This window comes from Paramormyrops kingsleyae, chromosome 6 (assembly GCF_048594095.1).
Source record: "Paramormyrops kingsleyae isolate MSU_618 chromosome 6, PKINGS_0.4, whole genome shotgun sequence".
Lineage (NCBI taxonomy): Eukaryota > Metazoa > Chordata > Actinopteri > Osteoglossiformes > Mormyridae > Paramormyrops > Paramormyrops kingsleyae.
In genome coordinates, this window is record NC_132802.1 from 22,949,238 (window position 1) to 22,964,861 (window position 15,624).

The 15,624-nt window shown below is 40.8% G+C and overlaps 1 protein-coding gene across 14 annotated transcripts in view; it reads left to right on the forward strand.

Moving 5' to 3' along the window:
- The window catches only part of LOC111842280 (calcium-dependent secretion activator 1-like), a 90,170-nt gene extending 74,772 nt beyond the window's left edge, over positions 1–15,398 (forward strand). For 8 of the 14 annotated variants that reach the window (XM_072712903.1, XM_023808714.2, XM_072712898.1 and 5 more), the window contains 11 exons: positions 2,447–2,603; positions 3,087–3,228; positions 4,019–4,180; positions 6,358–6,513; positions 7,034–7,181; positions 7,517–7,591; positions 7,786–7,869; positions 8,250–8,282; positions 8,984–9,091; positions 13,482–13,586; positions 14,017–15,398. In XM_072712903.1, the coding sequence (XP_072569004.1) occupies positions 2,447–2,603; positions 3,087–3,228; positions 4,019–4,180; positions 6,358–6,513; positions 7,034–7,181; positions 7,517–7,591; positions 7,786–7,869; positions 8,250–8,282; positions 8,984–9,091; positions 13,482–13,586; positions 14,017–14,193 (1,347 nt within the window). In that variant the 3' untranslated portion in view covers positions 14,194–15,398. Of the gene's footprint in view, positions 1–2,446; positions 2,604–3,086; positions 3,229–4,018; positions 4,181–6,357; positions 6,514–7,033; positions 7,182–7,516; positions 7,592–7,785; positions 7,870–8,249; positions 8,283–8,983; positions 9,092–9,343 lie in introns of all 14 variants that reach the window. The other 6 variants (XM_072712901.1, XM_023808723.2, XM_072712904.1 and 3 more) reach the window with 2 other exon arrangements.
- The last annotated feature ends 226 nt before the right edge of the window (positions 15,399–15,624 follow it).

The following is a 15,624-nucleotide window of genomic DNA, read 5'->3' on the forward strand; positions in this document are numbered from 1 at the left end:
TCTCCCACCCCGGCTCTGGATCCCCCAGCACCCCCTCCTCATCTCTGTGGGGAGTGCTCATGCAGTCCTCAGTCCTGGCACCCTTTTGCAAGGTTGCCAGTTTAGTCGTCATGTTTGGGGAAGAGCAAAGATGCATAGCATCCCGTCCCTCCCCACCCTACTGATTCCTGCCCGCATTCTCCTCCCCATGCTAAAAATCCCGCCTCCACCCCCCCCCCCCCCCAACCCCTCTACTTGTCCACCGTAGTCGGATTTTACTTGTGGTTTGTCTCTAACCTGCTATTGCACCAGGAGTTGTGTTTATTGCCTGTGACACAAATGAAAATAAATTAGTCCTTTATGTTTGGTGGGATGGGTGGTATCTAGGTGGGTGGAGGTAAGTGAGGAAAGGTAAGACGCATCGGGGGTATAATCGCCAACGTTCGCCTGATTTATTGACGCTATTACTGCTGGAAGCATGCTGCTCACCCGCCAGGTGAACTTCTCTGTGTAACAAATTCCCTATTGCATTTCTCTAATGTACTTCATCAGCTTTCCATGAAGAGATAAAAGGCCAAGACTGCAAGCAGATCGGCCCCATTAGCAACAGACAGCCTTGTTCAGCCTAGTGCACCACGTTTTGCACTCTTTAATTCTTCTTAAAGCCAATTCTTTGAAAAAATGTTTTCAATGAAAATTCATCTGAGATAATGGTGGCATTCTTCACAATGCCAGGTTAAAAGGTTATTTTTGGGAAAATAATCTCTTTTACAAGGTCCTGTTGCTACTAAAACCGTATGCTGCATGATAACAGTCGTTGGCACATTAAAACACATGGATGCATGAAGACGTGAAACATTCACATCTCACTTGCTCTTGATGTGAATGGTGGAAAACTGATACCCGGTTATAGCACCCTCCAGTGGCCTGGAGGGACACGGCATGCCAGGAGTCCCTTGCCTGCATGAAAAACCCTTACAAGTTTTGTCACCCTGCTGAATACAAAAAATGGAAATGTAATACACAATTTCTTTGGCCTAAGAATATTAGAATATTACATCTAAAATCCTGTAGCAAGAGACAGACATTGCATAATATGCATTAAACAAGGTCTGAGTTTTATTATGCTAATTCTGTAAGGAGAGCACAATCTAACTAAAGGCATTTATGCATGCCAACATTCCGAGGAATGACTGTGTGAAACCCAGGTGTGGGCAGCTTCAAATACTGATGGGTTACAGTTTCTTGCTTTGTGTGAAATATAACATTCATTTATGCTTTGTTTGAAATATTACAGTTGAAATTACACTCATATATGCTTTTATTTTCATTAAATTAAAATAATATAATGTTTATTGTTGAAAGACACATCCAAACAGACAGACAGCCAGGGTGATACGAAACGCTCTCTTGGCATCGGTAGTGTTTTTTTAATACTTTATAAGCTGTTGTTCTAATCTTTATGAGAATTGCTCAGCGAACTTTCTCCCATGGGCTCTTAATGCCTCCTACCTCTGTAACTGACTGCTGTCTCTGATTGGTCCCTCTCCTACCTCTGTAACTGACTGCTGTCTCTGATTGGTCCCTCTCCTGCCTCTGTAACTGACTGCAGTCTTTGGTTGGTCCCTCTCCTGCCTCTGTAACTGACTGCAGTCTTTGGTTGGTCCCTCTCCTGCCTCTGTAACTGACTGCAGTCTTTGGTTGGTCCCTCTCCAGCCTCTGTACTGTAACTGACTGCAGTCTGTGGTTGGTCCCTCTCCAGCCTCTGTAACTGACTGCAGTCTTTGGTTGGTCCCTCTCCTGCCTCTGTAACTGACTGCACTATTTGGTTGGTCCCTCTCCTGCCTCTGTAACTGACTGCAGTCTTTGGTTGGTCCCTCTCCTGCCTCTGTAACTGACTGCAGTCTTTGGTTGGTCCCTCTCCTGCCTCTGTAACTGACTGTAGTCTTTGGTTGGTCCTTCTCCTGCCTCTGTAACTGACTGCAGTCTTTGGTTGGTCCCTCTCCAGCCTCTGTAACTGACTGCAGTCTTTGGTTGGTCCCTCTCCAGCCTCTGCAACTGACTGCAGTCTTTGGTTGGTCCTTCTCCTGCCTCTGTAACTGACTGCAGTCTTTGGTTGGTCCCTCTCCAGCCTCTGTAACTGACTGCACTATTTGGTTGGTCCCTCTCCTGCCTCTAACTGACTGCAGTCTTTGGTTGGTCCCTCTCCTGCCTCTGTAACTGACTGCAGTCTTTGATTGGTCCCTCTCCTGCCTCTGTAACTGACTGCAGTCTTTGGTTGGTCCCTCTCCTGCCTCTGTAACTGACTGCAGTCTTTGGTTGGCCACTCTCCTGCCCGTTTAACTGACTGCTGTCTCTGATGGGCCCCACTTTTGCCTCTGTAACTGACTGCTGTCTCTGGTTGGCCCCTCTCCTGTCCCCCCCCCTCCCCCCGCTCCACCCCTTTCTGTTCCCCTGGGATGAAAAGGCCTTTGCGTGGTGGTCCGACCTGATGGTGGAACACGCTGAGCACTTCTTGTCGCTCTATGCCGTGGACATGGATTCTGCCCTGGAGATACAGTCTCCAGAGAGCTGGGACAGCTTTCCACTCTTCCAGCTGCTTAACGATTTCCTCCGGATCGACTGTGAGTAACTCTGCCTCTCATTTAGGATTTGTCAATGTATTATCTGAAACTGAAAGAAACATTATGCTTAAGCCTTAAGTTGTGAGGTTACTCAAAGGCTCCTCATAAAGATTCTTGGGGAATCTTTACTTTCTGAGACTTATCTAAAATGTTATCTGTTAATGCTAATGTTTTTAATGTAGAAAACGCTGAAAACTGGAACCTTATTACATTTTGGAAAAGTATATACAATGTAGCACTTAAATTTATAATTGTCAGTGATATTTTCAATGGTATGCAGTGCCTCTTAGATTTGTACATTTGTTACATTTGAGCTACGCATATAAACAGCTCATACTCAGAACCCAGGAAGATACACCAAAGTGAATCATATTCATTCCCTGCCTTGCAGTATGAAGGCAACGGATTTGTTTGAATGTTACGCGACAGAGTGCGAACGGGTCACACAGTGTCTCACGTACCCTCTGCATCTCTCTGCCACAGGCCACCTGTGCAACGGGAAGTTCCACAAACACCTGCAGGACCTATATGCCCCGCTTGTGGTTAAATATGTGGACCTGATGGAGTCTTCCATTGCACAGTCAATACATAAGGGCTTTGATCGCGAGTCGTGGGAGCCCGTGAAGTAAGGAAGCCATTTCTGTATCACTTCTGAAGCACAGTGAGCCTGCTATGAATCAATGGATGCTAGTAACAACATCACAAGCAGCACATAATGTCAATGAAACATTAATCGTATCAATTAGACATTTGCTTCAATTGCTTTATGTGGTGCTATATACAGGTAAGCTAGAATCAATATGGGTACTAATAAATCTTGTTTATAATTGTTATACATAAGGTATGTCACTACTGTTTTCATTTCATAGAAAAAAAATATTCAGCTAAGGTACATGAAAACAGAATTTCTACTGTATGCAGTGCACACCTTAGTCTACAGACTGCTACAAGAAGGTTTATTGTGTATATAAAACATTACATACTGTGTGTTTGCGCAAGGTCAGCATTTTAATAAAGGCTTTCATCCTTTTTTTGGGAATTTACCCTCACAGTCTGTGCCTTTAAAGCAAATCAAAGTGTTTTAATGTTTACTGTCTTGTTCCAAGCTGCCTGTTCTTTTCCTCTGTTATGTCGTTGTGTCTTGACTTTCATCTTTCTGTTGCAAGCTTCTCCATTCACCATAAGAGCTTCTAATGCATCTCTGTCATGCGTCCCATACAAAAATGAAAAAAAAAAATATATATAAACCTTGGTAGCACTGCTAGCCCAGAATTTCCATTGCTAAGCTAATATATTCTAGCTCTTCATTTGATTTCTTTTTTTAAACTTGAGTACTTAAGTAGCATCACACTGCTTTTGCAACATCTGCATTGTCACTGTTATAGTATTTTCTTTTTGTCTGTTTCTCCCTGCAGGAGTTTAACAAGTAATCTGCCCAATGTGAATCTGCCAAATGTGAACCTCCAAATTCCCAAAGTACCAAATCTGCCCGTCCCAGTAGCAGGACTGTCAGTTAATCTCCCACAAATGCCTAGCTTTTCCACTCCGTCATGGATGGCCTCTATATATGACTCTGAGTGTGTATTCCACGAGTTCCCCTCAGATCTGATTAATTAATGCAAGTCACCTTGGCATGAAAAGATCTTTTCATCTTTTCCCTGGCTTACTGTTATGTAAAAAATGGGTAAACTAAGATGAATATTTGGCAACTTGTAATGATGTGTTGAGTAGTATACAGGCTGGACAGATTTATCTTGGTGGGTAAAGCTGAGTATTTAAAATGGAGTGTTCCTGAAAATACTCTGCAAAATTTTGCTTTGCTTTGCTGTGTTATAATGGACCTACTACTAGTTGTTTATGGCTTATAGCATATTAACAATACATATTATGTTTAACTAAGATAACTGGTAAAATTCTCATGAATGCTAAGGTCATTTTTGAGCAGGTCAGTTTTGTCTGTTTACTTGGAAGACAGTCTTGTCTGTTGTCCATGACAGAGTTATATAATGGTTTGGAAAAGACATTCATAGCTTATAGATTAATAAATGAATTCTAATTTGAACAATAACATAAAAATGCTACCTAAACAAAACTTCCCAGTGATGTGGTCTCTCATGGTCCCTTTAAAATCTCTGCCTGATGTTCACAGAACTGATGAACTCCTGTCATTATTCAACACATCATTACTTATTCGGTCTGGTCTTACCAGACGTGTACCCAGAGCACAGCACACTGGGAGCTGGAGAAACATAGTCAGTCAAATGTGCAGGCGAAGGTTCACTGCAACAGTCATTTTCATGCCAAGACAAGACTGTAACGGAAGACTGGATGAGGACTTTTTCACTGGGGGACATGTTCTTAACTTTCCTGAACATGCATGCTGTTCAAGTGGAGGATGGAAAGATACAAACCCAGAACAGAATCACTGACGGTTATCTCACAGCTGTGTACAAGCAAATCCAGAACTTGATTTTGTACACCTGTTCAATGCAGTGCGACATTATCTTATTGATTGCAATATACTTCTTCAGTTCTTGTTAACCCAAGGTGTCTATCAACCATTTGTGTAGCAATAATATTATCCCTTTGTGTGAAAAGGGAGAAAAAAAAACAATGCGGAATTTCATTGCTTGGTCAAATTGTGCTCAGACCTTTCATATGAATCATTAGGTACACTGATGCAGATACAAAGCTTAAATATGAAAGCCTTAAACAGGGTTTTTGCATCTTTCCAGAATTTTATTTCCCTCCAGTCTTCCTTCATAAAATAACTTAGAGCGAAAGAGGGCCTTGAGTGTTTGTTTTGCTGTCTTAGAGCACCAGGGGTTGACAGTAGGAGTTCCCAGTGGTGGAGAGACACTTCACCGAGTGTTTAGTCCTAACTCAAGCTGTCAGTGGGCAATAGTCTTCACTCTGCTCCAGCTGGCATGCGAGACAGTAGACCCTCCCCCCAATTCCCAAACCACCCCTATTCCTCTACCCTGTACTAATCTACTGAGGATGACAGCAACCCTTCATCATGCATGGAGTGTCCAACGTCCCAGAGACCCAGTGAACGGTCTGGTATGAATGGTGTGAGGAGATTATCTCTGTTTTAATTGGACAGTGTCTGGCTCATGCAAGTTTCACATAGGGAAAGGTATCTATTCCTTTGTATTATCAATGGTATCTTTAATACAGTAGCATGTTTGACTCGTTAGCCATTATGCCTGTGGAAGTTTCCATAGACGGTCAGACGGCTTCCATGCTGACTAGGTCAGGTGTGAAGATCTGCACCAAAGGGAAAGCATGTAAAAACCTCAAAGCCAGATACAACCTCTCACCACTGCATTCACCAGCCTCACTTGTAACGTGTATCCCAATGAGTATCATGAAATATAATGACAATTTCAGAATGCATGATTTCATAGGTCTCCCCCAGTGGAAATAATCATGTGCTTGTGTGGTTTTTAAGGTGTCACAGGCTTATATGTATGTCCTCTTATTTTTATCATGAACTGATGGTCCAAATTGATGTTCACCAGCTAATGGCTCCATATGGCACAGATTCTTGTGTTTGTATTAAAATAATTAGGCCTCATCAGTGTATGGTAAAAATAATGAAAAACATGGACCCAAAGCATTGGAGGCATGGGAATGCAGTGCGCTCTACTCCTACCATGGTGCTGGCCTTCTTTGCTCCTTGACATAGTTCCTCTGTTTCCTGATGTAGGAGTGATAGCAACTAACCTTTGCCTGTTCCTGTTCTGGACAGCAATGGCTCTGGGACCACAGAGGACCTCTTCTGGAAGCTGGATGCCTTGCAGACCTTCATTCGGGACCTGCACTGGCCCGAGGAGGAGTTTGCCAAGCACCTGGACAACCGTATGAAGCTAATGTCCAGTAACATGATCGAATCCTGCGTGAAACGGTGAGACTGTCCCAGGCCCGCCCTAGTCCATAAAGCCGCCTTCTACACACTCCATACCCTCAGGCTGGTAGCCTTGCAGTCGACAACTCCTGCTGTGTCCTTAATGAAGCAACTACTTTAGCTCCATGCCTCACTGACTGCTCGGTCAGTGGTCAGAGGCTATGGTGCCCCTGATAATGATGAAAATGACTACCAAAGACACAAAAGTCAAGTGCCAAAAGCACAACTCTGGGCTTACTCACTCAATAAGACTGGTTTGAATATTCATAGAGCAGTAATTTTCTGTTCCATATGAAAGCAGATTACAGCAGTGTTTTGAGAAATTGGCCCTTCTAATTGTTGACTTTGCATATGGGTGACCTGGAAACATTAAGGTTTAAATTGCTCTGAGAGCCAGGAGAATCATTCATCACTGATGTTCCTCTTAGAATGAGTTATATAAAGAGAAATATCCACCTCCACTTTGAAAAGGAGCCGTGTTTCATTCCTGTCTGCCTGCCTCATTGTGTCGGCCACCCAGCACGCGAGCTGCTTTCGAGTCGAAGCTCCAGAAGAGCAGCAAGACGACAGATTTCCGCATCCCACAGTCAATATGCACCATGTTCAACGTGATGGTGGACGCCAAGGACCAATCTGCCAAGCTGTGTGCCATGGAGATGGGCCAGGAGGTACCACAGAGGGCTCAACGCCTCCGCACAGCCACGCTGTCCGAGCAGCGCACTCAGTGACGGCTTGTGGTGCCGTTTAAACGTGGGGGAGTGAGAATTTTACGTGAACTCATTTGTTTTATCAGTTTTCAATAGCCCTTCAGGTGTCATAACAGGACGCCAGGAATATGAAGAGAACACAGTCGTACATCATGATAAAATGAACTGCGGTCACTGCTGAAGCCTTATGCTAAACTGTTGGGTTTCTGTATTCAAATTTGAACATTGTCTTTTTACTAAGCTGTGATACATATAGTATGTGTAATGCCTGTGTTTTTGCTCCTTGTCCTTCCCAGAAACAGCAGCATTCCAAAATTGACTCTCTCATCGAAGATTCTGTTAAGGAGATGATTTCCCTCCTGGTGGGAAAGGTAAACATGCCGGCATGACATCCGTTCCTCTGCATGTCCAAAAAATTTTTTATGTCGTGCTACGGTGAGTTAGCATCGAGCACCTGCATGACCAAACAAAAAGTGTCCACATCAACTATTAAAGGCTACCTTTAATAAAATTGAAGTGTTTGGAAAAATATTGTATTTTTTCATATTTCTTTTCCACCTGACAGTTTGTAACCATTCTGGAAAGCGTCTTGGCGAAGCTGTCCAGATACGACGAAGGCACTCTCTTTTCGTCCTTCTTATCTTTCACAGTAAGTGAGCACTCCTCCGGTTGCACTGCGCAGACCCAAACCATCTGCAGGTACTCATTACCACGCTGCAGACACATGCATCCGTCATTCCACCGACGGGTTTGCTACTGCGAGGAGATGCAAAGGTGCTTACATTATTCTGCTTAATGGGCCGTATTCCATTTACACAAAGATGAGAAACAATATATGTCAGTTATAGTTGTGAAATATTTTCGAAGATCACAAGAGCTTTGTAGTGGTAACATTACAAAAAAAATCACACTTGGAACTTGATTTACTTTAGTGACTGAGCAGTTAAAAAGAAAACAGGACTTTCTTGACGAGCACATGCTTAAAAAGCTTCTGTGGTTATGTAACATATTTTTTTTTCCTCACCAAAGGTAAAAGCAGCCTCAAAGTATGTGGATGTTCCCGTAAGTGAAAACTTGCTTAATATCCATATGCCTGCTTACTTGCTATACCACTGCATTCACTGCATCCCTGTCTTTTACGCAGTGTGATGCAAGGATTATAAAATGTGATGCTAAATTCATAAAAACTAAGCTTATTTGTGGAGCCATAAGCAACATTCTCAATATTATTCAATGACAAGTAAACATTTTTGGACAAACGTTGGTACTCACCCACTGGTATTTATTTTACATCCCGTCACATGTACATTAAGATGGTGACACACCTGTTTACCCCCCTTGTGTTCACACAGAGAAGGGTCTTACTTCCACATTTCAGACTGCAGATATCTGTAAAATGCATTGTCACACAAGAGAACTACTGTATGTGGCCCCTTTTATAAAAAAAAAATCCTTTGAAAGACCTTTTTGACATACTCCAAACAAATTGGCTTGGCCTTAGAGCATTGGCAGGACCTGGCCTGCCCATGCAGCTTATATCACGGGGCAAAGAGTATCCCATGAAAGACGACATAAACCACAGGTGTGGAAACATCTGAAAAATGCTCACATTAGCAGCAAAGCAGGGTTGCTCGCTTGCAGTGCCCTCCTTGACTTGGCCCATGGACCTTAGCTTGTCATTCTCCTGATTCCTGGCCGCACGCCGTCGCCCTAGCTCCCTCCTCTCTAATGCCCTTCTCTCTTGCGCTGCCTGTGTCTTTTAGAAGCCCGGAATGGACGTGGCGGATGGATACGTGACCTGTGTGCGCCACTCACAGGACATGCTCCGAGAAAAGGTCAATGAGGAGGTGTACATAGAAAGGTTATTTGATGTAAGTAGGATGCCTGCTCCTCCTGGACCAGGAGGAGGTGCTCCAAAATGTGACAAAACTGTGGGCAAAGAGGGATAAGTCACATTTTGAGCTGCATTTCTCTGCTGCTACTTTAACTGATTAGCGTGACTTTTCTTTTTATTTCTCCTTAATCTATCCTTTTTGCCTCCCCCCTTCCTGTACTCAAGTCTGCTTTCAGCCCCAGTATTTTCCAACCTTTTTTTGTCTCTGGCTGTTTTTATTTTCTTAAAGGGTACCGAAGGCTGTTCTTTAAAAAAAGGCACTTTACAGTAAGTAAAAAATATATATATATAACTGGAACCAATGAAAAGTGTTTCGTTGGATGTACCTTTAAAACAGAGAACTTTCACAAAGTGGGGTGGAAGATTCCATCCGTTGAAACACTGTTTCTTCGTTCCTCTGTGCCTTGAGAACATCTTTAGGTGCTTTTTGAGAAGGATTTTCTTGAGCAGTGTTCTCTTATTCATAATTTGAAACAAATTAATACTTATATAAGCAAATGCATGTCTACAGCACTTCACCCAATAAAATAAGTACTTTTGTTATGTATAAAGTAAATGAAAGACTGCAAAATTCTCACATTTTTATGCATTTTTATACACATAAATAGTTTTTATAACCTAATAGGAAGAGACTTCATAACAATAACTGTATTTTGAGTAGCATTAAGTGTGTTGTATGTTTAAACACAAAGAGGACATGCACACCTTCCAGCAATGAAGGGGTGAAACACAGTTTGAGAAAACACAAAATAATGCAGAAAATAGACGCCTTAAAACTTTCCAGACCATAGTCATTTATTTATGTAATTATCATATAAATTACATGTTATGTATATTAAAATATACATAAAAATTTTTAAATATACATAGAAATTTTACATTTAAGTGGCTATAGTTATTCATTTTAAAAATATTTGAGTATTAGGTAATACCTCTGTATTGAAGTTCAGTGCTGTTACACTAACTGCAATTTAGTTTCAGATGTAACTGATAGAATCTACAAAAATTGAATAATGGTAAAATACACAAAATAAATAAAAGGCAGACAAGGAAAAAAATCCCAAATAAGTAATAATTATCAAGAATTTGATATTTTTAGCATTGCCCCCACTGCACAAAATGAGGTTTTATTCTTAAACAGAAATGCACACAACAGAGCATAAATGTAGCAAATGTTTAAGGTATGCGGGGGGGTAGAGAGCACTGTCTTAAGGACCGGCTGCAGACATCAGCTGGTCAGAATCCTTTGTGATGCATGTCCACTAAGCTGCCCACCCTCCCCCACCTCCCATGGCGTCCAGCTCAGTCAGCTTTTTTTTGCACTCTCAAAGCAGACATCGGCCATTTCCGTTGCCGCTGTCTGCTTTTCAGCAGTAACTCTCTCTGTTTCAGATATGTGTTCTTCTGTTACATTTTTCCAGATGAACCTGGTGTCATTCCATTTTAAGTGTTTGAACAATGTGTTTCGAGCCATCTCTCTCAATATCGTTTGATTTCTATGTTCTTTTGTATTGGTTTTCTAGTAGTGGTTGTACCCACACAGGGCTTTTTGGTGTCTTTATTATTTCATGTGACATTTATTCCAGCCAAAGAGTGGATTTTATTTGTAGCTTACAAAAGCTCTTGAATTGTTTTGTCTGCATGCCACATCCTTTGTCATCTTTTCTCTCTGCTTTTCTCTGCCTCTTCCTCATCTCAGCCTTGAGTCTGCTCTCAATTCTTTTTTTTACTCTCCCCCTAAAAATTGAAATGGAACTTATCTCTCATGTCAGGCGGTTTTATCGCATTATGTTGAACGGCATGATTTGGAGTCAAATAATCTCGCTGTGTACATCTTCTAGCATGACCCACCTCTTCTGAGGCTAGCCTTCATACATGCATCCCACTCTCCAGCATCCAATCCCAGCTCTGCATGCAGAACCCACCCAAAGCAACAGTGTGAAGTGGACCGGCACCAACACGGCTCTGCCCAATTCTGTTCCCACGGTGAACCCTGCCCAGGGGTTGGCAGGCCCTGATCCAAATTCTCTCAACTACAGCCTCTTCACTTCACGATACCAAAAATTGTTTATGATTACTTTTTTTTCTTTTTAAAAACAATTACAGTATGCTTTCACTCCATGTGCTGTTATCTTTAAACTGTGATTTTTAAATCAAAATAGCAAGGCAGACCGGTCGAATGACAGAAGCAGTGTCCTATAATGCACAACATCGGCCATAAAGGAATCAGTTCTGTGTGATGAAACAGTCTGAGAAAACAGCACAACTCCTTGTTGCCTGCTAAACCATTTCTGCACTTTCTCATTTGGAATTTCATTTAAATCATTAATACCTTCCAGTAGCACAAATTGGATTCAACCTATATTTGTAATAGTAGCTCATACACATCTGAAGTTTATTTACTCAATATACACTAAATATAATGAAGATAGGAAGATTTGTAGCTGTATATGAGCATTTATGACTGAATCCTTTGACAAAATCCTGATTAATTCGACATCTACAGGACATTCTTGTTAAGATATGATAAAAAATCCTCATTGTCAGCTGTGGGTAAGTCTAATGATGCAATAACACTATAACAGCTATATAAACCAGCAGATAAGGTAGCTTATCGTATTAGTGGGGTGGTGTTGATGATGGAGTGGGGGATTGTTGGACCTGTGTGGTACTGTGGTTGTGCAGGCATGGTCGGTGGTCTTTGTGTGGCACCACACTGCAAACCCACTAACTTTGCATAATGCATCCTGTCAGTAATTTAACACATATTTAGTGAATTGATGGCAAAGACAAAAATCATCTGAATGCTGCTTGGCTGCATTTTTTCTGAAGGAGAGGAGCAGTACAAACTAGATAACTCGATGTCAGGTAAACCGGAATGGAAAAAAAATCATCTGCTGTGGTCAGGGGGAGGGGCCATGCTGAAGGGGAACGGCAGCTGTAAAGGTAGCTGCCCAGGACCAAATCCATACATCTAACGGAGAGGTGACCTGACTTCTGACCCAGTAACAGCTCCCGCAGCTGCCTGTAGACAAGGATAATCTGCATGGCTGAGTCTCCATGCTGTCAGCAGGAGTGACCAAAGAAAGTCAAACTATTCAAAAGAAAGTCAACTTGTTGATGGTACCGTCCTGTCTAATGATTTTTTTTTCCTCTTAGAATATGCTGTAAACTGGGTGACATTTTGCCTCTAACCTAATTCTTGCCATTCTGTTTCTAACAAAAAACTTGTCTTTTGTGTGACTGCATGTGTGTTCAGGAACCGTCTTTAGTTAGATTTGTATTAGTCTTTTTAGTGTCATTGAAACACAGGCACACAGTCAGCAAATAGTAACCTATGATGTGTAAATTTGTGTTTATTGCTGTATGTGCTGCTTTATTATTGCTGTGCCTAAGCAGTATGAGAGGAATAGTTTCTTCTTTGATACTTTTTCTTATGTGAGCTGTTATGTGAGATTACAATACTTGTCCGCAGATTTTTTTGTCGCATGATGCAGACTTTTCTCCACTTTGATATCAAACTCTGAATGGTGAAAAAGTCCTTATTTTTAAAATGGCTAAATATTTTTTAGCAATTTTATTTTTATTATATCATGGTGTTATAGTTGGTGGCACTGCTGCCTCATACCTTTAGAACTTTAGAATTTTTGTTTGTTTGTTTGTTTGTTTATTAGTTAACTTACTTTTAATAATATATCCTTCACAGAATCTGAACGCTGAGTTGCTATGAAAACACCTCTTCAGGACTGTACCCTTGAAGGACTAAAACTATGCTTACAGTACTAAGTATACTAACCGGCCGGCCTATAGGAATAATTATAAGGTCACCAACTTTCTTCCGTATATTTGATCAGGTGATCCATCTCTGTGGATGCCAAGCGGAATGGTGTTCGCTGGGTAACGCCAATGGCAGACTCCAGTCTTTAAAAAACTGCAGGGAAACTTAAGGAGAGATCATCCAAGCCTCCCTGGATTCGTCGGTTGGGTGAAAGAGCTCAGTCACAGCCACCGTTTGAGCTATGAAACACTTTTGAGAAGAGCACCGTTACTTTATTGACCATAAGCTCAACAAATACCCTTAATCAGAGACTGTATTCATTGTCATAATGAGACTTCTCCCATCCAGTTTTAATTGGATTAAAGACAAGGCGTAAATTAGTTGTGTTTTCCAACACAATAACCCTGGTAACTTCCCATCTTTCAATTTCAATTTAATTTCTTTACTTAATGCATATCCAGATAAATGAGACCATAAGACCAATCCCGTTGTTCCCCATTTGTCCTGCTGCTTGTCTGTGTCCGTATTCCATCTCTCAGTGTACGTGTCTGTGTGTGTTGCTGGAGAACGCTGTCTGTCTGTGTTTCAGCAATGGTACACGGGCACCATGAACCTCCTGGGAACCTGGCTCACTGACCGTATGGACCTTCAGCTCCATGTCTATCAGCTTAAAATTCTTATCAGGATTGCCAAGGTAACGTGAATGTGCCACAAAAAAAAAGAAACCACTTTGGATTTCTTACATGGAAGTAGGATGTAGTTGACCTAATTAAAACATCATGACGTTGTTGTTCCACAGTAATTAATTTTGCACTAGTGGAAAAATGAGTGTGACATTTTGTGTCATGTGTATATCTGTTCTTCTCTGACTTAAGGAGTTAAAACTTGGGAAATCTACATTGCGCACATGGGTAATCACAAATCAAAGTGCATTTATATGTCACTTACTGTCAACATTACTGATACATAGGCCTGTACCCCACAACATTTACAGAAGGCATTTTCATACAGTATGATCACTGTTTATGTTATATTGGGGATAATCCAGTTGTTAAGGATAAATAGCCTAGTCTCCCTGCATGGAAATGACACATTCAGTGTTTAACTTTTTTTTTAATTCCCAGAAAACGTACAGGGATTTCCGTCTGCAAGGAGTGCTCGACTCGACTCTCAACAGCAAGGCGTATGAAACGGTGCGGAATCGCCTCACGATGGAGGAGGCGTCGGCATCTGTGCGCGAGGGAGGCATGCAGGGCATCTCCATGAAAGACAGCGATGAGGAAGATGAGGATGATGACTAGGGCACCTGCGCTCTCCTCCGAGCCTGAAGAACTAATGCATGTACCAACTCTGATATTCAGTTAGCCATCCTAGGAAAATGTCCGCTGTAAACTCCCATGAAGGAAAATAACTATACAGTAATAATTAAAATAATGAAGATAAGAATACATAGATTATTATTAATAACCATAAAATAATAATGTTCTAATAATAATAAATAATAATAATACTGTAAATGAAATAAAAACACAATTAACATTTTAGCTGTGTTTCAATCATGCTAGCACTGATCTCTGACATTGATTTATAAACTGGTTTCTATGTGTTCCTAAGCAATATGGAGTACCATTTGTTTGACGATGTTGAGTGAGATAATTAGGAATACTTAATACTAGGTGTGTCCCTGTTAAATGCAAACCTATATGGCGCTTCTTTAACGTTCTTTACATACATTGATGGTACATGTTGTGAAGATGAGTGTGTGGATCCCTTTAATTGTCTTGTCCATTTTTAAGTGGATGCCAACAGCTTAAAAATAAAAGGATCCTCTGTATTTAAGTTCAGTGCTGTTACGATTTCTGTGTTTCCCATCTGTTGCGCGCCACCGTTGTTGTAACTCTTGAGATTTCAGTTCATTGTCGCAGTTCAGGTCACATAATCACATCACTGTCCATCAACAAGATACCATGAAAGAACAATACGAGTTGGTATTATAGTAATGCAATATCCTCATAGCCACATTGTGTGTTGTTGGAATGTTTCATTTATTTTTATTTTTTAAATAAATTTAAAACTTTGAAATTTATATTTTAGTTAAATAGCACTTTTTCAAAATCTATATGAAGACAGCATAACAAAAAGGAACCTGATATTCCTTTTTATCTGAGTTAATTAGCCATTTCTAGAAATTAACTTCTGTTTGTATTATCTGTTGGTTGGCTTTATTTATTTACATGTTTATTTTGTAAATTGGTGGTAAATATGTCCAACAGCATTACTCCCACTGTCTTTCTGTAAATAAGATGCTGTATATTGCAGTCTGACTTGTAGCTGCATGCCCTGAGTTCCTGTCCTCACCAAAAGCATAGTTTTAATGTGAATTAACTGGTGGTTTTTTAAATTCTTTTTTCTTTTTTATTTTTTTGCTTTTGCCTTATTAAAGCCTACAGTTGTAATATGCAAGAGCCATGGCCTCTGAATAAACATAAATGTACAAATGCAATAATGATTCAAACTGTGTTTTATTTAACTATGAACTGGTTGTCACAACACAAATACGTGGGCACACTCCCTTAATTATTAGTGTTATGAAAAAGAAATATTGTGTCAATAAAATATCATATTTCTATGATCTTATTATAGTTTATTCTTTTATCTTGAAATATGATCTAGATATTGTGAGGCTTCCATTCTCTAATTTCATACAAGATTTAAATAGTGGTCACCAAGTT